This window comes from Sardina pilchardus, chromosome 9 (assembly GCF_963854185.1).
Source record: "Sardina pilchardus chromosome 9, fSarPil1.1, whole genome shotgun sequence".
Classification (NCBI taxonomy): domain Eukaryota; kingdom Metazoa; phylum Chordata; class Actinopteri; order Clupeiformes; family Clupeidae; genus Sardina; species Sardina pilchardus.
In genome coordinates this window covers 32,287,448-32,313,143 of record NC_085002.1, presented here as the reverse complement: position 1 = coordinate 32,313,143, position 25,696 = coordinate 32,287,448, and the positions used below count along the sequence as shown (strand labels likewise).

General features: G+C 48.5%; 1 protein-coding gene across 4 annotated transcripts in view; it reads left to right on the top strand.

Moving 5' to 3' along the window:
- Nucleotides 1-620: 620 nt before the first annotated feature.
- Nucleotides 621-25,696, top strand: part of srgap3 (SLIT-ROBO Rho GTPase activating protein 3) — a 73,201-nt gene continuing 48,125 nt past the window's right edge. For all 4 annotated transcript variants that reach the window (XM_062544773.1, XM_062544772.1, XM_062544771.1 and 1 more), the window contains exons 1-2: nt 621-1,210; nt 22,834-23,029. In XM_062544773.1, coding sequence (XP_062400757.1) covers nt 1,144-1,210; nt 22,834-23,029 — 263 coding nt within the window. In that variant the 5' untranslated portion in view covers nt 621-1,143. The remainder of the gene's footprint in view (nt 1,211-22,833; nt 23,030-25,696) is intronic.

Here is a 25,696-nt window from a genome sequence, read left to right as displayed (position 1 = left end):
TATTAAGAATGTACAAACATCTGTCTTTACATGTAGTTTACAGGGTTTTAAATAATCATCTAATTATCAGTTTGCTTACTTGGATTATTTGAAATGTAGGCGAATATTTTTCAGAAGCCTTATAATATGTTATTCATCAGTGTGACACAAGCCATATTTGGCATTTGTAACAATAGAGTTTTCAATGCAAATTATTACAATGTATAGGCTATCTGAACATGTAGACTCATGTATTTTGCCACCATTTTGTTTATTATGAGGTCATTGGATAGCTGCACGCCTAATTGTTGGTTAGTTTATGTGTAGATGTGTGTGTGTGTGTGTGTGTGTGTGTGTGTGTGTGTGTGTGTTTGTGTGTCTCTGTGTGTGTGTGTGTGTGTGTGTGTGTGTGTGTGTGTGTGTGTGTGTGTGTGTGTGTGTGTGTGTTTGTGTGTGTGTGTGTGTGTGTGTGTGTGTGTGTGTGTGTGTGTGTGTGTGTGTGTGTGTGTGTGTGTGTCTATGCTGGCTGATTGGATTGGTTGAGGGAGGGGGTTCTACAATAGGAGGAGTCTCGTGCAACGCTTGAGTCGATTCAATTCTCAGCTCTGGATAAAATTTCAAAGTGGGTAGCTAATCTCAGATCGCCCAGTCACTGAATCTCACGCGCTGTTCCTGTTTAGTATATGGACACATACGAATTGCAATGAACGCACCCCTCGGAATGGACGCACGCGTAAAGTTTAGTCTTTTGATGCTGATTATTTCTTTGATTTAACCTGAAGATTTTGTGTTGTTTTTCCCTGGTTGACTTTTCGCGCTGGATGGCTATCACAAGAAAGGAAAAGCACCCGTTCCTCTCCGCTATAGCATAGCACTTTCTGCTCCAGGGAGTAACCATAAGCAAAGATCTATCAATGCAGGTGAGCGTGACGAGTCGTTCTTAGAACTGCAAATCCCTGTTAACTTGCGGCACTTTCGGGGAAGAAGACAGAATCAAAAGGGTCTTATAGGTATTGAACATAAGCTAGTAGCCCAAGACGCAGATACAAAGCACGGCAGAAGAGGAGAGAAAACACTGCAAGCTACTAGAGATCACTTTAAGGAGCTTTCGCCCCAAAGCCTCGACATCTCACTGGACCCTACTACATCCATACCTCAGGAAACATGTCATCTCAAACTAGATTCAAGAAGGACAAAGAAATAATCGGAGAATATGAGACACAAGTCAAAGGTGAGTGAGACTGCACATTGGCCACATCGTTGATGTTTTACGGGGCAGATTTCTTTTATTAGGTGTTCTCTCCGTGAGTCTGTGCAATGTACTAAAACCACGGGATTACTGTTGGAGTGAGTCACTTTCCTCGGATTCTCATGAAAAAATAAAACTTCAATTATGAACTCATTGTGGCAAATGCGTAACTGGAAACAGGTTGCTTGTTCGTCTCCGCTTTTGGTCACTTGGTTACATTATATGTTGTCATATCTTGGCCTGTTTGTTGTACACATGAAATGCATGGTCTAAATAAACTCCAGCCCTGCAAGGGTAGACTACAGTCATGTGCCTTGTTCTGTAATCAAATTACAAGATAACTTTGCCCAAGAAGCTAGATTCTACGGCTGTTCTATGCTCGGCGTAAAGGACCTAATGTTTGATACTCTTGGCAACACCCAGATTATACGCCTTGGTAGCAACTGCTCGTCATTGAGATGGACGAAAATGTTTCAGTTCCATTCAGCCGTAGATTGTAAGGCATTCACTACCGTTGTATGAATGGTCTGGTTTGATTTGGGTCATGCATTCGCAAGCTGGAGGGTGCACGCTTTGTTGCTGGGTAGAACGATCATTGTAATGTCATGCTCCGCACACAGATGGGTGGAACTCCGTTAATTGTTCTCCTTTGTTGACGTTTTACGCACCCCCAGTGCCCCCTCTGACACGCTGAAAAATGTATATTTGTCGCATCGGAATGGCGATCAGCGTAAACATGAAATGCACATCACATGGTCTGTTGCATGCAAAGGTCTTACCACTGCAGCGTCGTAATCAAATAGAAAAGAGGCTGCGGACCTTTGCGTTTTGTCCATGGGTACCGCAACACGACCTCCACCACTGGCCAGAACGCCCAAACATCAATTGAAAGCCTTGCGTATTTCTACCTTTATTTGTAGGCCATTGTGGAGGACTGCATGCCTCTTGATATTGCATATCGATGCTCGACACCTTGCTTGAGTGCACAGAACATGCAATAGGGATGTTATGCACTAGGAGTAGGCTATTTATGTCATGTGTTCCCGTGTAGGCTGTTTTAGCACTAGGTAATGCCTCAGTTGCTATGACCAGACCCTTTTCACATAGGTTAGAATGGATTCAGCTCTCACACGGTATCCGTGTATTTCAGGTCACGGCCTTCAAATTAATAAGTAGCTTAAAGGTGCTATGTTGCCAGACGGATATTACTATATATGACCTTTTCCAGTTTTTGAAGTGAACCAAAGAGTTCACCATTCATGAAGTCTTATTCAATTAATCAGTGTGTTCATCGACTGTCGGCAGGTATGCAGTGTCCAAAGTCTAGCATTGTCATGCTGTTATGGCACTTGGCTCAGGTATAGTTAATTTCTGATCTAGGCTATCAAAAATAGCAGTGTACAGTAGCTGTGGGAAGAGCTAGCCTTTTATGTGGACTGGCTTCCATAGAGCTTATCCTCAGTGCATAGAGCTTTGTGCTTCTCATAGTCTGCTATCTTGGATTATTCCTAGGGCTGGACTGGATGAGCGTTTTTCGGTCAAATTGATGGTAAATTGTTATTTATCCTAATCCCGTGAGGCTATTAGTCAAATACTACAGTACTGAATGACTTTCACAGGCAGGGAAACCCAGATTTGGCCATTATCAAGTATGTTAATCTCACGCTCAAAGCAATTTTTCCAAAATCATATATTATCAGGGGCATTTTTGATGTGTGTTAATTCCTAATAATGTCATATGCTTATACTACCATGTCCTTCATATCACCAACAAAAGTTATGGGAAGAATATCTAATTCATCATTACTGTCATCATCATATACCTCATCATTCAGCTTCTTACTTATGTAATGGGAGGGTGTCGAGAAGGCAGGAATGGCTTAGGTCGAGATAGAAAAAAAGCTGAGCTCTTTAAAAATGTTGTAAATAATGTAGGACATGAAAATGAATTATAGAGGGATGGAGATGGCTGAGCGCAGGCCAGGCTACAGAAGCGCGCAGAGGAAGCGCCAGGCCAACAGGGAGACTGAGAGCCATAAACGTCACAGTGGTTAACAGGGATGGGTTCAATGCCAGGGTGAGCTGAGGAGAACCCCCCCAGCAGCCCCTCCTGTACTCAGACAAGCACCTGCTCTGGGCCTCCTCACTCAGAGAGCAGGCCTGTCACTGCTACTGCTGCTGGAGCTTCCTATCCTCCAGTATAAATCTGAGCTGTGTTCTAGACCTCACTCCGATGCGTCTGGACTAAAACCCTCTACTTTATGGACATGGTTCAGTAGGGGGGTTTAAAATGGTCTTCTTGCATCTATAATCAAGAGTAGGTCTTGCGGAACAGTGGCTCATTAGTGGTTGGTTTGACAGTACAACTAGTGTTTGCGATCGAACATGTTCAGGAGACCTCCAGTGTTGTGCCACCCTATCTCCCTCCCTCATCCCACACACACCATGATCGGCGACCTCTACCCATTTTGAAATAGCTTTTTTGATGTCCTTCACCGTCACTGGGTGCCAGCGTGTCCCACGGCAGCCGTGCTCGATGGCTTGACTGCGAGGCCTTGTTGTGCGCTCAAGCGTCAGTGATCTAGTTTGTGTCTAGCTCTGCCACGGATGCGTCGCCCCTGTTTATTAAGTCAACATGCGAGAGACAAGGCCCCTGGAGTAGGGGGTAGGGGGCTTTGATGCTAATTCAGGGAGAACCGGGCTCATTGCTCATCCTTAGCCCTGGCGCGTGAGAAGCGTTGGGGTTTTCCAGACACAAACATGTGGGGCAGGGGGTAGTTTTTGACATTGAGAGGTGTTCCCTTTGTTGGCTCTACCCAACTAATGAGATGCAGCTTTAAATTGCACCTGTCATATTGTGAGTTATTGCTACTGGGTTGTGTGAATGCTCTAATGCCAGAGAGAAGGAGACAGAGAGAGCGAGAGAAGGAGATGGGGGCATCATTGGATTCTAAATGGATCTTTTGTAAAGCCAGTTGCTATGTTGCCATGCAGAGATAATTTTAGACAGCAGTGATGAATTGTGCCTTTCATTAAGCATGTAATGAAAGAACATTTAACCATACAGAATATGGCTAAATCAATCAGTCAGTATCACTGATAATCTCAGAGATTCTCTCCTGTGCAGCCATTGTTATTCCATTGGTTCTTCCTTGAACAGACAGTCTTTCCAGATGAACTCGTTTCTCCTCCTGTGACTTATCAGGTCTGCCCCAAGATGCCCTTTGATCTACTTGTAATTAAAGTGAAATATTTACCTCCAGGGCACATGGCCCACTTCATGAATTGTAGCTGCTCTGCCATGAACAGACAGACATAAACAGACTTCTTTCACTTAGAGATTTACATTTATTTATTTATGTTAGAGATCTGTCAGTCCAGGTTCTGGTTTCTGTTTAGACTAGACAAACATCATTCTAGTGTAGAAATGTGAGTGACATTGAATTGCCATTCAGTCAGTCATTCGTGGTATTGACTGATAAGCTAGTTGAAAAAAAAAAAGACCTAGTTTCGGTCAAAGTATTTTGGGCCTGCCATCTTAAACAAGTTTCAAACAGGTCGGTCAGGGTGTTCATTTGTCACAAGACTTGCTTTGTCTGTCCGTAACAAACAACGCCTGCCCGTCCTCTCCTGGAGGAAATCCAGATAAGATGATTGATTTACGATCCCGGTCGCTCAGCACCCCTGTTCTCCTTGATGTTATCGCTGCCCTCTAGAGATTTCATCACTCCAGTTTGACTCCCACATCCACTTTGTGAACAAGGACAGTCCTCTACGATTGACGCTCCGCTTGTGCCCTAACATCCTCCATTACCTCCCCTGCACCTTTTTGATGGAAGCATGTTTTATTTATTTTTCTGAATAGTCCCAAGAATCAGAGAAGTTAAGGTTTTAGGAAAGAAGATGGAACTCTGTCACCTGTGTTTCCACCTGCTCCTGAGCTACGTATATACGTGTGGCTTCACTAAAGCATTGGGCCAGATGGCGCATTCTGGCTCTACATGATGGCCAAAGAATGTGAAAGATGTACCAGTGCAGGCCGACTCCAGCAGTGTCCTGTGATTCATGACCTGCGCACACTGTGTGTGTGTGTGTGTGTGTGTGTGTGTGTGTGTGTGTGTGTGTGTGTGTGTGTGTGTGTGTGTGTGTGTGTGTGTGTGTGTGTGTGTGTGTGTGTGTGTGTGTGTGTGTGTGTGTGTGTGTGTGTGTGAGAGAGAGACCAGCATGTGGGAAGCCGAGTCGTTGCCTGAGTGCCCACTGTTTCCCAGGGTTACAGTAGGAGCTGTGAACAAGGGGCTCTTCTCTTGCGCCATACATTTTCTGCTTGTTCTGGATCTGTGCTTTGCATGTGAAAGAGAGAGAAATGTGCAAGCCAAGTGTGTCATGTGGCAGCTTGGTTTGTGTGTGTGAGTTTTGAGACCTGTGAATAAAAATGTTTGGGGAACTCTACTTGTCTCCCAGCTCTGTTTGTTTTTAAGTGGAAAGTGGTCTGGGAAAAAAGGGTGAAAGAGGGAGAGCGAAAGAAAAATGAAAGTAGATGTGAGATCTTGCCAGCTGCCCTGCAGGTTTTGTCTGCTTGTGTGTTTCTATGGTTATTTCTAACTATGTTTTATTGTTGCTCAGCCCTTCTAACAAAATGGATTTGATATCCCAGATTTATGTTTACATATTTTGATATCTGGATACCAATAAGTGTTTTCAATTTTTAAGATGATGAATTATAAATAGCAGAGCACAATGTGGAATTATTTACAAAAGCTGCACAGATTATTGATTTATTATCAGGGGTGTTTAGTTTGGCGTCACAACAGTCTTCTAAAGAGTTCCATTTTCTCCTGAGAACTTTGCTCTCATAAAAGGCCTACACCACTCTACTTGTTTGACTGGGGCAGAATTACATTCGGGAGACTCCAAGGCATTGTGGAGAGACTGTGTGTGAAAGTGTCCCACATTTATATTTTGACTCTTGTAAAAATTCTGTAACTAGAGCAAAACACTGCCTCCATCATGTTGTGTTTCAGATAGTTGGATAAAGAGAGGAAAGAGCAATTGAGAGAGCGAGAGGCCCTGCATGGCCTTGCTGTGGTCCTTTGCGCGTATGGCTAAGCTTCTTGGCCGAGTGCACCATTTGCATCTCAATAGAGACCCTCCATACAGATGAGAGCTGGAACTTGCGGTTAGAAAAAAAAAGAGCGACAGCTTTTGAATTGGACCCTGTTAGGCCCTCCAACCCCCTTCCCACAATCCCCCATATGGGGAAAATCAGGCTGCCAGAGCAGAGAAGCCTCACGGTGAAGAGGAGCACTTCCTGCCTGTCCTCTTCTTCAGAAGCATGTGTTTGACATGACTTGAGTGAGGACTGGAATGACCTTTTGAGTAATGTGGAGAGAAATGTGGAGCTGCTTGCTCTGTTTTTGGCTGTTGTCACGTCTGAGATTAAAGTCTTATGTTGAGCTCAGTGCAGTCTTCCATGTTATCACAGCTCTGGTTTGGTGTGCTGAGGATGGAGCTCTGTATGGAGAGAGTAGCATGTTAGCCAATGCTATTCTTTTAGGTGGAAAATAACAAGGAGCTAACAAATCCTTGAGATCACAAAATATTAGTAACTGTTGCAATAAGAATGGTGTGCATTGGTACTGTGACTGATTTTAGTAGTTGCAATAGTATACGTTGGAGGTGTGCTGGATTCCCCTGCTCCCCCTAATTCTGTCTATTGGGGAGACCTGAGGTCAGACTACCCCTTCTTCTGACAAGGTTAACTGACCCACATACTGTAGTCACATACTGTAATACCTTTGACATGGCATGCAGAGGAGGTACAAAAATGATAGCACAAGTGCCATCCTTTTTTAATGTGTGGGTGCCCCATGCCATCCCTTGTAAGATGCTACCCTGGGTATCTGCCCATGTTGCCCATACCAAGAGCCACCACTGCCTACAATGCATACATTTGCTTGATTTCACACAGGCAGGCTGGGTGATATCCATTTTGATTTGCTGAGGAGAAAATGGGAAATGAGGATGGCAATTTTTGATATGATCTAATCAAATCAAATTGGGTATATGTAGTTATAAAAAGTAAACACACCATACTGTAATTAATCAATAGTTCCGTTCAACTAAAAAATGGTTCTTACAACTGCAAAAAAATACTCACGCGCACCTTTTTGCATATGGAAGCATCTAAGTTACAAACAGCGCTCTGTAAAAGCATAATGACTCAACTACTGTCAGTATTGTGATATGAAAAATTCTTACCATATAAAATGATCTGACATATGATATGCAATCATGGCACAGCCCTAGAGCGCGCGCGCACACACACACACACACACAAATGCACACGCACACGCACACACACAGACACACACACAATGGCAAGCTCATGCACACAATTGTAATCTTATGCCCGTGTTCATCCGTTTAAGCGGAGAGCCAAGTGCCTGTGCCTCTTTTCTAGATTGGCTGGAGACGGAGTGGGGCTGCAGCGCGGAGCGTTGGGAGCCGGCCGCTGCACGGCGCGCTGGGTTCCCCTCCGCCTCCTAATCCGTCTAAAGCGCTCCTCTGTTATGCTGCCTGGCCATATGGTGGGGCTCACATGGCTCGCTTGTCTTTTTCAAAGCTTGTTTTTTTTTATTAGATTTGTCTGTTAGTTATCTCCGGGCGGCTGGCCTCTCCTTGGCCCGCTCCACCCCTACCCCCACCCCAGCGAGAGGCCAGGGGAGAGAGGGAGAGAGAGGAGGAGAGAGGGAGAGAGGGGGAGAGAGGGGGAGAGGGGGAGAGAGGGAGGGAGAGAGGGAGAGAGGGAGAGAGGGAGAGAGGGAGAGAGGGAGAGAGAGAGAGAGAGAGAGGTGGAGAGAGGGAGAGAGGGAGAGAGGGAGAGAGGGGGAGAGAGGGAGAGAGAGCAGGTTGCCTGTCCTGGGCTGTTGGCTGCCTTCCCTGGCAACCACTGCAGCTTTAAATCTGACCCTTTGTGATTAGTGGGGGGTTCAGCGCGAGCCCCTCTCATCCCCTCCATGGCTTTATGTCTGTATGATGACTGTGAAGCTTTAACAAGCAGGGGGCCGGGCCGGTTGGGGGAAAAAAATGTCTGAAAGTAAAGGCTGCTTGTTTCATCTGAAATCGATGGCACGTTGCAGCTTTGATGCTCTAGTTTAGCTCTGCAGTTATTTCTTTGGGCCATTTAGCAGTAAACTTTTAATGTCAGGGATTTAATCTCAAGCTAATGGTTCTCATTGCTATCTCTCTCTCTCTCTCTCTCTCTCTCTCTCTTTCAGTCTGTGGTAATGTGATAAAAGGTGATCCATGTAACGTTTCAAGGTGTGTTGCCTCAGAGCGGCATCATGCTGTTTGGCAGTCCCCGGCGTGCCCGTGTGCCGTGTGCGTGTCTGTGCTTGAGTGGAGAATGCGGCTGCTGCGTCTGTGCGCTCGCAGTGCTACCTGCCTGTGTGTGTAATTATTACTGAGCCACTCGGTGCGGGCTCAAGATCTGCTTGCTGTGACTGCAGCACCCCACCCCACCCCACCTCACCCCACCTCACCTCACGGCACTCCAGCACCACCACCGCAACACATCACACCCCTCCATCATCACCACTTCCTGTCCTGAGCCGGTTTCCGTCCTGCTGAGTAACACGTAAGGTCATATCTCTTCCTGTAATCTTCTGCAGCGTGTGTGTCTTCACACATTGAGGCCTCATCTCCCCACCGCACTTGTGGCACAGCGCAGGTGCAAGTGTGTGTGTGTGTGTTGGTGTGTGTGTGTGTGTGTGTATGTCGGTGCGAGTTGGTGTGAGAGCCTGTGGTTGTCAGCACGTTTACAGCCTGTTAACTTCCTACAGGGTCACCCTCAGAGTGCAACAGATGTGACAGAGTCCGGAAGAGGGGTGAGATTAGCATCTCAGCACCTGAAATATCCCCCCTGTGTAGCTGCGCCATCACTAGTGATGCAGGCTGGCACTGCAGAGGGAAGAGAGTCTGATCTTTACCAAGGATTTAGTCATGACTGGATAAGCGTCCGTTATGAGAGTGTGTGTGTGTGTGTGTGTGTGAGTCTTTTACTCCAGTGACAGCCTTCATGCCAACACCAACCCAGTGGTGTGTCAGCTCAGCAGCTGTCAAGGACGTCATGTGTAAGTCACCTCACTGTCAAGGCCGAGTCGGGGACCAACGAGGATTCATAAGTCAAATGCTGAACACTGCATTGCATTGAAATTGCAAGTCACTAAAGACAGGACTAGTCCACTGATGTGTGTACTTGGATTAAGGTAAGAGTCGTACATTTCAGATAAGAGATTTGATAAAAATCTGATCTTATGAATTTACTATATCATAATACTCGTCATGTGAAAATGTCAGGAATAGGCTACCTCTCCGCAAGACCATGGGATGTTGAGCGCCAACTAAGACTGAAATCTCAGTAGGCTATTAAGAGTTTGGCCGTTAATGTCTATTCTTTTGATTGCTTCATTTAGTGATCATGCAGAAAGAGGATGAATCCCTCAGGACTGCAGTCTGTTCTGCATTTTCCCCGATCTCGGCTGTTTCAGCAAGACTGGACGAGTCTGTGATTTATGAAACCCCAAAAGCAGGCGACATCTCTGAGAGGGTGTTGGCACTGCCAATTTGAAAGCTATTCAATAGCAGCCCGGAGCTGCTGCCAAACAGCCGAGCGGCGCAGGCCAGCGGTCAGACCCATCGAGGGGACTGCAGCCCTGAGCCCAAAAGACCCATTTGGCCTTGATGCCCACAAAATTGATAATTGAATGTTCTAGGCCCCTGGTGCCCGGTCCCTTTTCCAAAGGAGAGTGTGCTGACTTACTTGTGCTTTTACTCTTCACTTAACTTTTGGCATGGAAACACAGATAGATGCACGCATATGCATTTGTGCTTCAAATACATCTTCAGAATATCAATTCTGACAAATGTTGCCATGGTAGGAGCATAACATGGTCTTTAACCAGGAAATGGAAGGCAAATAGAAAAGCATAAATGCCACAATGCCAGCTACAGTAGATGCATTACTGTGTTCAGCATGTGACATGCACAGGGCAGACACACTCGACTCTGCTAAGGTCCTACCCACTGTGGATAAGGTCGTTTTGTTCACACCTGTGTTCCATTCATGTGGACCCAGGCATGTGTTATGTTTTTGTTCGCTAGGGAGTCAGGGATAGCAGTGTGGCTACCACATTGACTGCTTTGCAGGGATGCAAAAGATCCATAACATTGGACAAAAAAAGTTCAAATTCATCGAAAAACTGCCACAAATGTTCCTAACACAATGTAGCAGAACTCTGGGAGAAAGAAAAACAATTGTCCCCGTTGGAGGGCCGGGGGCTGGATGATGCCGTGCTTTTTATACAACATTCGCTGCCTTGCCAAAGAGTTTCCATGGCTAGCGCAGCAGGCCCACTAGCAGGATCCATGATGATTTAAGGCCAGAGTCACTGAAATGCCCAGGAGCAGGCTGAGTTATGACAGCGTCAGGCTAACTGGGCATGAAGAATGGGCAGACAGCACAGCAGACTCACACCTCCCTATGTCAGAGGAATGTCAGGGGGACAAAAAGTTTGGAGGGTTGACCAGTGCTAACTTCACATTCCCCAGAATCGTTATTGTTGCATGAAGGCAAACAGTAGCTGTTCTCCTTATGAAAATAGCAATTAGCGATCACTGGAATTTGTGGAGGGAAGAACTGGGTTAAGACGGTCCGAATTACTTTCTTGTTGTCTCACAGCTGTTGCTACAGAAACAGACAAGAGTATCAGTCTGTGGGATAAGCTTGGGTTTGGATATTAGGCAGTTGTCTGTGGCCCCTGGGGTTGCTTTTGGGCTGGGTTGCATGGGTTAAGTAAACAAGAGGGGAAATGAAAGCAAGAATTAGCCAGATGAGCTAAGCCATCTGCTTTTGTTCGGAGTCAAGTCTCTGTGATGTTGATAATAACGCCCCAACTATGAGGAGCAGCCTCTATTTTTAACACTGCGTACAGTGGAATGTGTGAGTCAGGCTAGCCCGTGCAAAGACCGGTTTTTATTAATTGGCTGGCTTTTGAAGTAGAACTCTGCCACCGAGTGAGGGAGTAATCGAGGCACTGCCTCTCTTCTCCGCTCTCCATTGTTCTGCTATAGGCTTCCGCAGCCAAAGCACTGCTGCACTGCAGTGTTCAGGGCTAACCGCTAAACGCTCTCCGTCCCCCGTGCAGCTCCAGCACACCTTGTTAGCCGGTGTCCCCTCATGTCAGGGCCCAAGCACAACCACCTGACGCTCCCCCTCCAGCGCCCAGGCGGCCCCTCTGCTGTGTGGCCACCGTACGCCCAGGCTTCCAGTAAGAGCCAAGGCCCCTGTCCCTGGATACACTGTGCTGTCTTCGCTCCAGGCTTAACAGCCATTCTTGGCTGGAGGGAATTCTTGTGAATAATTGATGGTGCTATTAAGGATTATTTTCCATAACAAGTAGGGGGAATGAGAAACCTTCTCGAGAGAGAGAGGGAGCTTGGTTCGTGTTGGTGTTTTTTTGACGAGGGAGGGGAATTCTGCCTTTTTCTGTTCTTTTTTCCTTGGCTCGGTCACAAAGTGTTACTCCTTGTACCATTTTGCCTTTTGTCTCCCCGCGTCCCACAGTGCATTTGCTTCAAAGAGGGAGTGCCTTTGGTGCATGTGTGCTGGTGGAGGGATCGCTCTCTTTCCAAGTGATGAGAAGCTTTTGGCTCAAACAGCTCAGGGAGCAGACGGACAGGGAGGATTCTGGGAAGAAAAGTCAGGGCCCACGCTTTTGAAAACCAGCCACTCGCTCACTGACAGGACTGCTTTCTCTAATCAATATCCATCAACATTTGAACCATATCAACACAGTAGAATAGGGCATTTCATGCCATGACATTACATTTGTTTTTCTGCCCGGGTGTGTCATGCCATTTTGCAGGGTAATTCTAGATGGAATATAATACAATACGATAAGCATATTTAAATGACTCCATCTCGCCCATTCTCCATTTTGTGGAGGATTATCAGGGTGGGGTGTGAAATGCAGGTAGAAATGATCAGAGCTGCTGTAGGAGACAGTCTGAAGTACTCTACTGTCAAGCTGCCATGCTCAGGTTTGCTGGGAGAAGAGCAGAAACCTGTTTTATTTATAGCTTCTGTGTCGATGTTTATTTCATATCAGCAGCTCCGTTAAAAAAAAAAATCCAGAGCGCAGAAAAGCAGATCAAGTCCTGTTATGACAAAGGCAGTGTGACGATGCTGATGCATCCTGCTCCACTGTGCCACATAGCCTGCAACAAAAGTGTGTGTCTGCATCTGTGGAACTGTGCTACTGTGTGTGAGTGTGAGTGTGTGCATATTGAAATGGTGGGAGGGCTGTGTGTGTATGTCATGTCAGCGTGCGTGAGTGTGTATGCTCTTCCCATCCCCCCCTGCTCTCCTCTGCTCCCTCAGCATGTCTCTGTGGATCAGCTCCTCAGAGAGCGAGCCTTGCGCTGCAGTCAGTGGCGGGTTGCCGGGGCGACGCCGTGCAGTCAGGCTAATTCCTGCGCTCGCCGTCCCCTCGTCTTCCCAGCACTCCGCGCCGGCTCCCGGGTTTCGGCCGCGTGATTGACGGCTGGCCCCCCGATTGGGCGTGTCTCCAGAGCCGGGGCCTTGGGTTGCTCGGAGCAACGGGCTCATGTAACACGCTGATGACAGTCTGGCGAGATGGGAGGGGGAGAGAAATCAATGCCCTGGCTATCATGGCTCTTCCTGAGCAGACAGAGACTTGGAGTAAACAACAACACAATACTGCCCGGTCCCCTCAGAGCAATCAGACCAAACCCTTTGTGTTTTGCTCTGTCCCTCTGTCCAGAAGTGTGATAAAAATGCACGTCCCATATAGGGTAATTCTATTGGAATAAAGGGAGCAGTCAGAGCTGGGGCTGGACAACAGTAGGGAATGTCATGCTCAAGCCAGGCTGCTGGGCAGTACAATGAAAGTTTCCATTTCACCAGAGGCTCCATTGACTTAATTAGCTTTGGAGATTCTGGCATAGACTGGGTTACAGAGGAATGAATGGTGATTGTTGTTTTTTTTTTTCTGGGACAAAGCGTGTCAGTTTTGTAAACAGGGCTTTGTTAACAAGGACGGGCTGTCAGATCAGCCAAGACAGAACAGAAAACATCGGACTGGTTGTCGTAGCCTGTGCCTTCAGTTGCATTTCCGACAGCTGTTGATCACGGACTGTAGCTTGTCATCACAACTGAAAATAAAAAGTGCATTTTGCGCTGCTGTTTTTCATCCATGCCCTTCGTTTTAATATCTGTGGCAAAGAGGGAAACAGGCGGTAAACGTGATCAGAGCTCGTCAGCCAGCCAAGAACACAGCAGGGCCCTCTTCATGTCGCTTCACGCCAAGACACTGCAGCAATTCACCTTTGAGGATTTTCAGCTTTTTATGGTTTTGGTTGGAAGCACCATATCATGTTTGATTTATGTATTTCTCTTGAGTTAAGTCTTTAAATTCATAAGGTGCATGCCTGAGTTGAAAGCCACTGTTCTTGTTGTTTTGTGATGTGAAGTTAGTGCGTCTTACCATCTTAGAAATATGAATCCGCTTTATAGTGCCCCACAGATCATTATGTGAAAATGGGAGCACAAGAGTGGAGCTAGTCATCCTGAAAATGGAGCCTGTAGTGAACAAATCAGGAGCTGATGGCAGGGCGAAACCTTATATATCTGTGGGGAGACGGAGGGAGGGAGAAAGAGGGAGAGAAATGGAGGAACAAGGAGAGAGGTGGGGAGAGAGAGAGAAACGGAGATGATGATGCAGAGAGGGGATAATGTATCTTGCGAGAGAAAAAAAAAGATCTAAAAAGCTGACCGTGGTGTGCTGTGCAATAAACGCAATCAATAGTGGAGCCCGCGCCATGTGCCTCGGTCAGCTTTCTCCTCCAGGATCAAACTTCCCAGCAGCCATCAAGTGCCTGCCCTCACTTCTAACAGGAACTTCAGAGGCCGGCGGCCGGCCTGCTCCTACTACTGTAGCAAAAGTGCCACTCTGGCCGCTCATTTGGCCCGAGGTGCCCTGACACACAGCAGCCAGCAGAGTGGCATCAGGGTCTAATGCGCCCACACTGTAAGAGCGCCGCACCAGAGCACCAGAGCGCCAGAGCGCCAGCCGGCAGCCCCAAGTCCAAATGTTGATGCTGGGTTGTGGATTAGGCGCTGGGGATTTGGCTGGGAGGCAGGAGCTTCTTTGTCTCCCCGCTGAGGCTAGGAGAGGTGTGTATGTGTGTTATCACATGCTGGCAATGGAGGCCTGGAGCTAGTGTCACCAAACGGCCTAATTCCTCCTGATTCTATTTATCTTTCTCTCGTTGCCCCCCAGACATTTGAAGTAAAATTTGGGGGAAAAAGATTTAATGAGCCGGGAGCCTTTCCAGACTATGCTGCTGAAGATGGGTGTTCAGTCATCTGCATTTTCATTGCATTTTCCTCTGAAGACGAGTCTCCCCCTCATTTCATAGTGTGTAACTGGCAGAGAATCAGCCACTTGGCCCGTGTACTAAATCTGGTTTACATTCATTCATGAGACGCCTCCCTGCATCTTGATTCTAGGTTCCTGTGCCATTTTCAAAACAAATCCCTCACGCTAGCCTGCATCACGTGAGCCTTGAGGAGGAGCATTAGCCGCTCGCGCTAGTCGGCGCTCTGTGCGGCACTGTGCTGTTAAAGGCTTCGCTGGGCTCTGAAATGATTATACACTGCAGGTCAAATGGGCCGTGTTTACTGTCACTCATCAGCGCCTGAAATGGCCTCCGTAATGAGGCGTCCCTCTGACCGCCGGTGGGGACCCTGGCCGCTGGACCGGGGGCCGTGTGGCGGTGAGCCGCCGCTGACCTTCTCCTCGCCCGCGCGGCGCACGGCACGAGCACTAGCAGGAGGACGAGCGCCAGGCAGACGTCTCAAAAACTGACACGAGATCAGAGGGAGATGGGAAAGAGGAGCTCCCTAGTGCTGACCGCCGCTTTTTTTCCCCCCTTTTCTATTTTCTGCCTTTCCTTTTTCTCGCTGGCGGCTGCTCTGTTGTAGTCTCAACATATCCATTTACGTGTCCAGTAGTCCTGGCGAAGTCGGAGAGACGCTTAGGCGGGAGGTATGAACGGACGACCAGCTTTAATTAACCGTTGTTTTGATGTCCAAGACCACGGTTGGGATACTCTGACCTGTTGGTTTAGCGGTGGTCCTCTCGTTAGACGCCAGTCCCATTCAGATGACGCGCATCAAACTGTGCTGACTGCTGAGTGCTTGATGTTACTGCTACAGCTTGTGCTTGAAGTGACAATTTCTCAGAAGATGTCCTTGCTTTCAGCTTTCGATTAACTCCATCATTTTGTCTTCATCTCCTCTCTTCCCCTCTCTCTCTCTCTCTCTCTCTCTCTGTCTGTCTATCTCTTCTCCCTTTGCTTTAGAGATTTGGCGCATCCTGCTTCGTGCTCAGGTAGCGAAGTGGAGGTTAACTCATTCTGTTTCAAGTTAATTGCCTGCAGGAGTCCTCATGGAGGCTTGAGATGTGCCGCGCCACCGTGGGTACTTGGCCAGTCAGGGGGTCGAGGACGGGCTCCTTATCAGCGATTCATCTTTTAACATGATTAGGCAGATTTCCATCTCATAACCACGGCCTGCTTCGCCAGCATCTCTAAAGTTGAAGCCGTGAACATCGCGCTCCGGCGTGACTTCACAAATTGAAAAGGCTGGGGGGAAAAAAATGGGATTTTCTGTGTAATAGAATAATGTAGCATAATGCAGAAGCATTCACTCGGAGTAGGAAATGGAAACCATATGAAAGAGAGACGGCTCCTGTCTTTCAGCTCTTGTCTCCTATTCTGTTTTTCAGAGGAGAAAAGGATGGATGGTCTCGTGAATTCTCCTCTGTTCTGGAGGCCATCTTGTGTAGTCAATTATATGCACATGCTGAATATAGACACGGAGCCCGCTCAAACAATGCTCTCCCTTGTACTGTACGGTGACGTTCTCCAGCTGTGGACGTCCTCCTAGTGCAAGGGGTGGGGGCGGGGGGGGGGGGGGGAGACCACAGAGGAGGGTAAAAACCATCTCTGATTAAGTGAGATTTATGGCTGTGGGGAACGGCTCAGAGGCCTGGACAAGTTCAGTCCCGGGACCTGAGCTCTGCTTGGGAGCCTCTTTCTCAAGCCCCCGTTCACGCTAGCGCATGGCTGCTTTTACTGCCCAAATCACCACAACACCCAGCAGCTGCGCTGATATCCCCTCGGGCTGTGTCAAAGGTCGGAGCTCTCCCTACATCCTGGCATTGTTCTCAGAGCTCCTCTGCCATTTTGGGTGGGGTATAGTCCAACAGACGGCAGTGGTGGCCTTCTGTGGAAGTAAATAATGGTGTCGAGCAGGTGTTGGGACCCATAAGGGCGCGAGGGCACTCGCAATGATGTATCCTCTCAAGGTCACACGCAAGTGTCTCCTCTTATCTCGGGCCCTCAGTCTGCCAAGTGACTGGGAACAAAAGCATGTAGTCTCTGATGAGTGGAGATAGCGGTTATCACCATGTCGCAGAGCGGAGAACATTCTGGCCACTAATAGGTGTGCACCAATTCCTGCCAACCACATCGTCATATTCACATCTGTAATTAGTCATTGGATAATGACTGTGTGTAGTCGTAAATTCTGCTGGCAGATAATAATGAATTAGAGTTTGTGGTATTGACAGCAGCTCAAAGACAATGTGAGAGAATCTGTGTTGGCCTTTCCAGTTTGGTATGTTTTCCTTCCTTGTTCACCGGTGTCGGAAGTGTATCTTTCAACGACTTGTGCGGCGCTTCTGTCGATGAGGAGGAATGGCATTTGATAAATGTCACCTGACATCAATCACTCTCATTTCAGCCTCTTCTCCTTCAGCGTTTCCTCTGGAACAAAGAAATGGGATTCAAAGACCCTTTTGTCCCGTCGGTGCCAAATGCTGAAGGACACATTGTCATGCCACACGTCTAACATCTATGCAGGAAGTTGTCTCAGCAAGAATATGGGAGACAAAGAGTCCATTACCATCCTACTGTTTCCTGGTAACACTGCGGCCACATGCCCTGCTGATGGCCCTGCTGCCCTATGACGTTGGAGAGCGGAAAGAATGCTGCACGCATACCGTCATACAGTGTGACACACACACACATACATGCACAGTGTACACACACACACACACACACACACAGTTACTCCAACAAACACTTAATTAAGTGCATCACAGAAAAACCTGCGCTGTAGCCCCAGCTAGACGTTTACGAATGAGCGAGTGCTTGTTGATTGATGCCCAGCCATAAAGCTCCAGCTGCCTGTGCACAGATGCATAGCGAGGGCCGGGCCAGGAGGCTTTCAGTGCCGCCGCAAGCCATCACTCCCCCATCCATCCCTCCATCCATCCCTCCATCCATCCCTCCATCCATCCATCCATCCATCCATCCATCCATCCATCCCTCCATCCATCCACTCTCCTCACATGTCTCTGTGCTCTCCTGACGCAAGACTTCATGGACAAGGAACAGTTCTCGTGTAAGGATTTCAGACGCAAATGCTGCAGCGTTGCCGATGAATCTGTGGACTAAACGCTGGATCATCATCATGAGCAGATCTGTTTGTTTACCCTCAGCTCAGGCGCTAACGACATGTTTGTCATGAGATCAGGCCTGTGTGTTGCTTGTGCTTAGCGATATTTCTAAAATTGGTTGAGTGGAAGTGTTGAGTTGAAGCTGTAAAGATAGTGGTGTGCTGCGGGCAAATGGACTACGATGTCATTCCCACTACAGTAGTTTGGGAGGTTATTGTATTTAGTCATTACATGAACTCTCCTCACTTCCTTCCTCTCCTCCCCCTCTCTAGTCTTTTGCGCTGCTCAACCCCCCTCTTCCTCCTCTGTTCTGGAGTGCTGTTTTTGACATGTGACGCGTGTCGCTGGTGCTGTTGGACATTGGTGGAGGGGCACTGCTGCACACGCAGTGCTCGGATCCCACAGGGAGAGTCTTTATCCTGGTCGCCCAGCCTCCCCCACCCCTCCCCTCTCCACAGCCCCTCTTTGTGTCCTGGAGCCAGGCTTCTCTCTCTCTCTGCCTGCCTGCCTGCAGAGGCTGCTGTGGTGTGAGCAGGGGGCCTACCCCACTAAAGGGGGGAGCCAAACAGGGGACGCTGTAGCAGAGTGCAGGGCGTGCTGTATGTACGTAATTGCTATACTCCAGCAGCGTTTGTGGGGTGGGGGGTGAGTTTTTTTGGGGGTGATGGTGGGGGGGAATCATACCCTTTAATTTAGCATTTAGGCTCACGTCTAATTAGCACAGCTCTTGTTTATTTTTGGCTGCGCTATTACGGCACACCCTGCTGCTGTCCCCAGCCCCTGTGCTGGTGCTGCTGCTGGTGGTGCTGCTGGTGCTGGTGGTGCTGGTGGTGGTGAGCCCCCCTGCATGAGAATGTGGCGTGTGGAGGAAGACGCGCTCACGCCTTTGTGTGATCGGGCGCTCCGAGTGCCTCAATCGCATAGCCGCCACTCACGAGCCGTTGTGTGCGTAGCGCTGCGTAGCGCTGTGTTGTGTTGTGGTGTGGTGAGCAGAATGGATTTGCGCTGCCCTGCTCCTTGCTCTGTCTTCTGTTCATTATTGAACAGCTTGTCAAAAAGTCCATTAAAGATGCCTTTTGGAAAGAGCGTCAGGGCTCCAGTCTTCCTGTGAAATCTCCCCCTTGTTAGTCGGCGCGCTCTTCTCTTCTGCGGTATTGAGAGTGGCTCAGCATTGTCAGGGCGCTGGCGGCCAGGGCACTCTGCTAGCTTGTCATACTCGCGCGGCGGAGTGGCTGCGGGCGCCGACTTCAAATGAAGTACTGAAGAGAAGCCTTGAATGGAATTCGGAGTGGGCTTGCTTCTGAATAATTCTGAGGTTGCTGGCGCTCGTGCTCTTGGTGAGACGGAGGCACACTTTCAGCGTGCATGACCTATTTTCTCCCCCCCTCAAACCCGCCTGTCACAGCTCTGCTGCTGCTGCTGCTGCTTCTCGAAGGAGGAATCTTTCCTTTTTTTGAAGAGAGTAACTGACAAAACAAACAAAGCAAAACAAAAAAAACCCAGTTCAGCCTGCCATTCACGCAAAACAGTGTCAGGTTTTTTTTCTGGGGCGTTCCTCCTGGCAACCTCCGTTTTTCACCCAGAGCATGCTGGGAAGGAGAGCGGGTGAGCGAGCGGAGATGAGAGAAAAGAAAGGCGCGAGAACTAGGAAAGGAGGAATGAGAACCAGCCGCCGCCGGCCTGGGAACCGAGGCTTGGCTCTCTTTGGGTAGAGTGTGGAATGCTCCAGAGCAGGGGATCACCAGGCTGTGCCCATGGCCGCCCCCCCCCCCCCCCCCCTCCTTGAATATGTGAGGTGTCTTTGCACTGGCCCGCATGGGCCTCAGCCACATGGGCCTTCCTGCCAAAAGAGAGAGAGAGAAGAGAGAAGAGAGAGAGAGAGAAGAGAGGCCCTTGTTTCTGAAGTGAAGGGCTGGGATAGGTGGTTAACCAGAGATTGTAGTGCACTGCTCAGGGCATGGGGCAGCCAGGGCAACGTCAGGGAATGGAAAAAGCGCCTCCTACATAACATCACGGGTTTTCGTTCCTCCAGCCCAAATATCTGGTTCATTCTCCCTCCCTCTACGCTCTCGGAGAGTCTGTATTTATCCATGGGCCGTGGTTGGTTGACCAAAATACACACTAAAGAGCATGTCAACACACAATGTGATCCCCCCTCTGTCGTGGCTTTGGTGCACTGTTAGAAGGCTGACTGATTTATCGAGCTCTATGGGAGACCAGAGGAGGCTTTTTTTTCTCCCACTTTTGCTGATTTTTGTTGTGGGTTTTTCGATTTTTTTTCTCTCTCTCTCTCTCTCAATCTGTTTTGTTAATTAGAAGATGAAACACTGAATGGGAAACTCTTAAAATGCGTTGTAGGTGTTAAGACTAGCTAAGACTTTGGCATGTTTTGCGCCCCGTTGGCGTGTAATCTGCTAGACAGCGAGATGCCCCCTGCTGTAACGAGCCCAGCTGTTGAGTCTCTGCTGGTCCTGATAAGTAGCTGGAGGTGCGAGGAGAGAGAGAGAGAGATAGAGAAAGATGGAGAGGAGAAAGAGAGAGAGAGAGGGAGAGAGGGAGAGGCGCCACGTCTCAGAGGAGAGGAACGGCACACTTTCAATCCCGCTCAGCACGCCTCTTCACGTCGACTGTCATCTCGTCTCGCGGGGATTCCACCTGGGCGCGCACACTACATCTAACCTCGGCTAAGAGCACTTGAGCAGAAAATAAAGGAATGTGCTCTCCTCTTGGCACCTTTGATGTGGCATTAAAGGGCCTTTGATACCTCTTGTGAAAAAGTCAGAGTGCCAACTTATTAAATATACAGTCTACACTAGCAGCATGAGTTTTTTTCCCCTGCTTGTTATCCCTCCCACTTTATTGTCAGATAGGAGCACTGTGCATTAGGTTGTGACATGTTTCTTTTTAAAATGTAATTTGTGAATACAGGTCTGTTTTTAAGAGGGCACTAGCAGCTGAAACTGGGCCAAGGAGGTATTGCTTTGTAAAATAGGCCATTCTTTGTTTCCAGAGGTGTGTGTGTGTGTGTGTGTGTGTGTGTGTGTGTGTGTGTGTGTGTGTGTGTGTGTGTGTGTGTGTGTGTGTGTGTGTGTGTGTGTGTGTGTGTGTGTGTGTGTGTGTGTGTGTGTGTGTGTGTGTGTGTGTGTGTGTGTGTGTATGTGTGTGTGTGTGTGTGTGTGTGTGTGTGTGTGTGTGTGTGTGTGTGTGTGTGCACAAAGCAGGAAGACTCCAGTTCCCACCTAAGTGAGTGCACATTTGGCTCCAATAAGTGTGGTGTGTGTGTAATATTAGGCTGGTCCTTTTGTCAGGTCCACATCAGCAGGGGAGAGGACACTGGAGCTCTCAATGGCAATGGCAGCACCAATCACAATTAGGAAACCCTATCCAATATCCTGCAAATGGCCTTATGCTCATCAGAATATGGCCCTGAGATCATACAATGGGTTATGGGGGCCTTCAGTATGGAATAGACTAGTTAAGTTCCTCCTGATTTCTTCTTAAGAAGTTAATTACCCTTAATTGTCTCCTAATGATTAACCCCAGACGTAGTAGTTTAGGGCTGTATTTAGATTGTCATTGTTTTCAGTGATTTAAATGTGGGTAATTCAGGGGTCAGGGTTAATTAAGTGGAAAAATCAGTGGTTTGGTCTGAACATGCACAAATCGGCTTAATTTCTCCCCCCGAATAGAGCGACAGTACTTGTGTAAAATGAAGGGGTTTGTTTTGTAGTTGCTTATAGCCAGCCGTAGCAGGTGAAGCTTTGGTTCACGTTGCTTCTCTTCGCTGTTTGCAGCGGTGGGAAGGGATCCACAGGGTGCTCAGTCCAGCTCAGTCCAGCTCAGTCCAGCCCAGCGTTCTGCCGTCCGCCAGCCTCTCAGCTCATTGAGAAACAGCACAGCGCTGTATGCCGAGAGTAGCCTGCAGGTAGAAGAGCACAAAAAAGTGATCCTAGTCAGCAAGCTGAATAGAAATGTGTCAGAGAGCAAATAAAAAGCCAGGCCGAGGCGCAGAGCAAATAGTCCCTTTTCTGCTCTCTATGGTGGGGAGCGTTGGCAGCAGCGACGCTATATTTGCAGCCTTGCTGAGCTGGGGAACCTGTGACATCTCCTATTTCTCACTTATTAGGCGTGCAGGTGAGAATGCCAGGGAGCCTTTCTGAGGCTGTGAAAAAGAGTGGCCCAGTTTGGAAGTGCAGCAAATCCACAAGTGTTAATGAGATCTCACTGCTCTGATAAGATGGAAGCCATGATAATGGACCCATAGCATATCTCATTTGGCCATTAAGCAAGAAAAGTAATTGCCTCATAATGGACTCCCATTTTATGCCTTTGTCTTGCTTTTTATCGGCCCTAATCCGCTCTTGCTGTGGGGAAAGGTAGGCTCCGCTGGCTGTGTGCTTATCTGAAGAGGAGTGCTAGCAGGAACAGATGTCCTCTGCTTTTAGTCCTTTCTCTGGGGAACGTGGATGGGCAAAGTATCATTTCCTCTGATCCTGAGAATCAATATGGCCGCTTCGCAGAGGGACCAGACAGATCTGCAGCGTGCTCCGCTGCCTCTCAAAGGCTGTTGAGTTCTGTTTGCCTTGCTAGACTGAGCGTGTTGTACACTCATAAGGGGCCAGCGCCTCAGTCCAGCCCTGAGAGAACGGGACCGTGTTTGTTTGGTCCTGTTGAGTTTTCATGCACATACCAACTAACTAACTAACTAACTAACTAACTAACTAACTAACTAGTAGAATATCATCTCACGTCAATCAGTGAGTTGGATGCCCTATTGAAGTTGTACACAGGTGTTTTGTAGGGTTGTAGTTCTGTTTTTTTATTTTTGCTTCTTGAAAAACAATTTGAGTGAATGAATCCGAGAGATGCTGGTAGGTTTGGCGTAATTGTTGTTTTGACATGTCTTGTTATGCAACTGTCTCAAAGCAGTGTGGCACCTGCACTTACCTGGCTCACCCACACGCTCCTCTTCTCTCCTGTTGTGTGTGCCGTGTGCAGAGATCCGGAACCAGCTGGTGGAGCAGTTCAAGTGTCTGGAGGGCCAGTCGGACGCGCGCATCCAGCTGCTCCAGGACCTGCAGGAGTTCTTCCGCCGCAAGGCCGAGATCCAGCTGGAGTACTCACGCAGCCTGGAGAAGCTCGCCGAGCGCTTCTCCTCCAAGATCCGCAGCTCCCGCGAGCACCAGCAGTTCAAGTGAGCTCCCCCCGTTTGTCTACATGCACACACACACACACACACACACACACACACACTCCTCTTTTTCAGCACATGTCGAAACAGTTGGGATCTGTTTTCATCCAAGGCAGCCAGCGAGCGAGGCAGAGTTCAATTAAAAGATACAGCTGCTGAGAGGGCATATGGGTGTCATCATAACACAGTGATTTGAATACCACAAGACAGTGCGTCTAATAATTAATTGTGCCTAATTTTTATGAGATCACTGTTGGGAGTAAGAAAAAGCCAACTGACTCCCATGAGGGTTAAGTTAGTGATAATAATTCCATATGCTACAAACCATAATTAAGCCAAAAGTAGTCAATCAACGAGAATATATCCGAAGTAAAATGCATCATTACTGAGGAGCCCATGGTTGCAACACTGAGCGGCCATCTTAGGGGCCAAACTGCATTAGTGATGGGGAATGTCGGCAGGCAGCCGCGTGTGAAGGTGCGGAAAGTTGAGCTGAGTTTGCAGACAAGTGTGTGGGTGGCGGAGATGAGACTGTGTGTGTGTGTGTGTGTGTCTGTGTTGTCTGTGTTGTCTGAGTGTGTGTGAGTGTGTGTGAGTGTGAGTGTGTGTGAGTGTGTGTGAGTGTGTGTGAGTGTGTGTGAGTGTGTGAGTGTGTGAGTGTGTGAGCCACCTTGCTCATGTTGGTGTGCATAACAGCATAACAGTTTTTGTGTGGGAGTAGAAGTGAGCTGTGCATGTTTACAGATTCTCATTTAACGCGGTGTGCTCCTCATGACTAATTATTTGTGTGGCTTTGAAATTCTGTGTGTTTTTTTTCTCTCTTGAGGGTGCGTGGCTGCGAGGGAGTGTACACACATGGATGTTGTCATGTATATCGGCCTGCACGGTCGTTTGAGAGCTCAGGCTTGTGCTTTAGAACACCATACGTCTTCTCTTCGCAGCAACACCCTGCGGAGTCCTAGCGAGCCGTCTCTCTTCATTTGCAGCACGTGTAGTTGATGAATGGAGCCTCGCGTAGTCTGGTCTGCGTGTTGCGCACCACAGAACAACACAACCAGCTAGTCAATAAAGCTCAGCGGTGCCTCCTTGCTAACACTGCAGTTTGGCCACAGACCAGTGGAGGTGCGCGCGGGGTCCAGTGGAGCGTGGCCAGGTGGCTATCGGGAGCGCGAGCTCCGGCGCGGGGCCGGCCCGAGATAAATGAGCCGCGGGCGACGCCATGCTGGATCAATGGGCAGCGCTCAGTGGCCACGGCGTGCCAGCTCACTGCGCTCCCAGCAGCAGGAGCAGCTGCGGCCTCTTCGCCAACTGCAGCCCTGCAGCCCTGCGCCTCTGTAGCTAGATTATGCTAACCTAGCCTTGTGTGCTAATGTGCTACATGGCACTCTATCATACGCTCACTCAGAACATGTCTGCATGGCAATCCAATGGGCCCGCCACTTCACTAACACAGTGGCATGGTGTACTGATAGTGGGATGGTATAGTTTTAATGAAAAGGCCACACAGCTGACCATAGAGTTTAGTGTGCTGGTCAAGACTGACTGCAGCATGGCGGAGGAGAGGAGTTGGAACAAAGAGGCAGGAGACCATCGGTCACTGAGGCTGAGGAGCGCGGCGCAGCCGAGCGGAGAGTGACCGTGGCAGCCAGTGTGCTCTGCTCACCGAGGCCCGGCCGTGCGAGTGAGCGAGCGAGCAGCGGGATTGGCTGGGGTAATTAAGGCCAGCTGTTGGAGTGGAGACGGTCTGCTTGACTGCAGCAGCCCCCTGGGTCTGCCCCGGCCCGTAGCCATGCCGACAAGCTGGAGCTCTTGCTGTTGCATGTCCTTTGTTTAGCTCTCTCTTTCCCTCACTCGCTTTCTCTCTCTCTCTCTCTCTCTCTCTCTCTCACACACACTCAGAGTCTCACTCTGTATCCAGCTCTGTTGTTGTGTCTCTTTCTTTTAACATTTCTTCCCTTCTCTTCTCATCTCTTTTATATGCATTCTTTGTTCATGTTGACATTTTCTCTCTCTCTCTCTCTCTTTCTCTCTGTCTGTGAGTTTCTCTTGTGCGTCTGCATCTTTTCTCTGGATGTCTCCTTCATTCCTCTCAGAGACGTGTGTTTGGGATGTGTTGCCTCTTCATCCTCTTTGGGAGAAGGACATTTACTTATCTGCAGACACGCCTGGACCCTGGCCCTCTTGACCCCTGAGAAAGGACATCTGTGTCTGGACAGTGTCTTTCCCGGGCTCCGCGAGCCTCGTATAAATATCAGCGCCGAGCAGTCCGCCTGTCGTCTGAAGCTGAGCTGAGCTGAGCTGAGCTGAGCTACATATTGAGAGAGCAGCAGACATTTTGTGAGCTCTGGAGTCTCAGTTAGCGGTCTGCCACAATGGCTATCGGCATTCTGATAGCAATGAGGTGTGACACTTTGATTATGAGCAGGTCTCTCTCCATGAGGAACTGAGCTGACATCTTTTAAACACTATTAGCACCACCCAATGAGACAGCATAAACGTCTGGCCACTTACGCGTGACAGAACCTCCAGCTAAAGACTTGGAGCCTATAAATAAAGTCTTTAGCCAATTCGCCAGTACTGTTCTCTCTGCGGCCATCAGATTTTACAGCTAAATATTTAATTCCTACAGTTTTAGTTTGAATATACCTTACTGTAAACACCATTCATAAG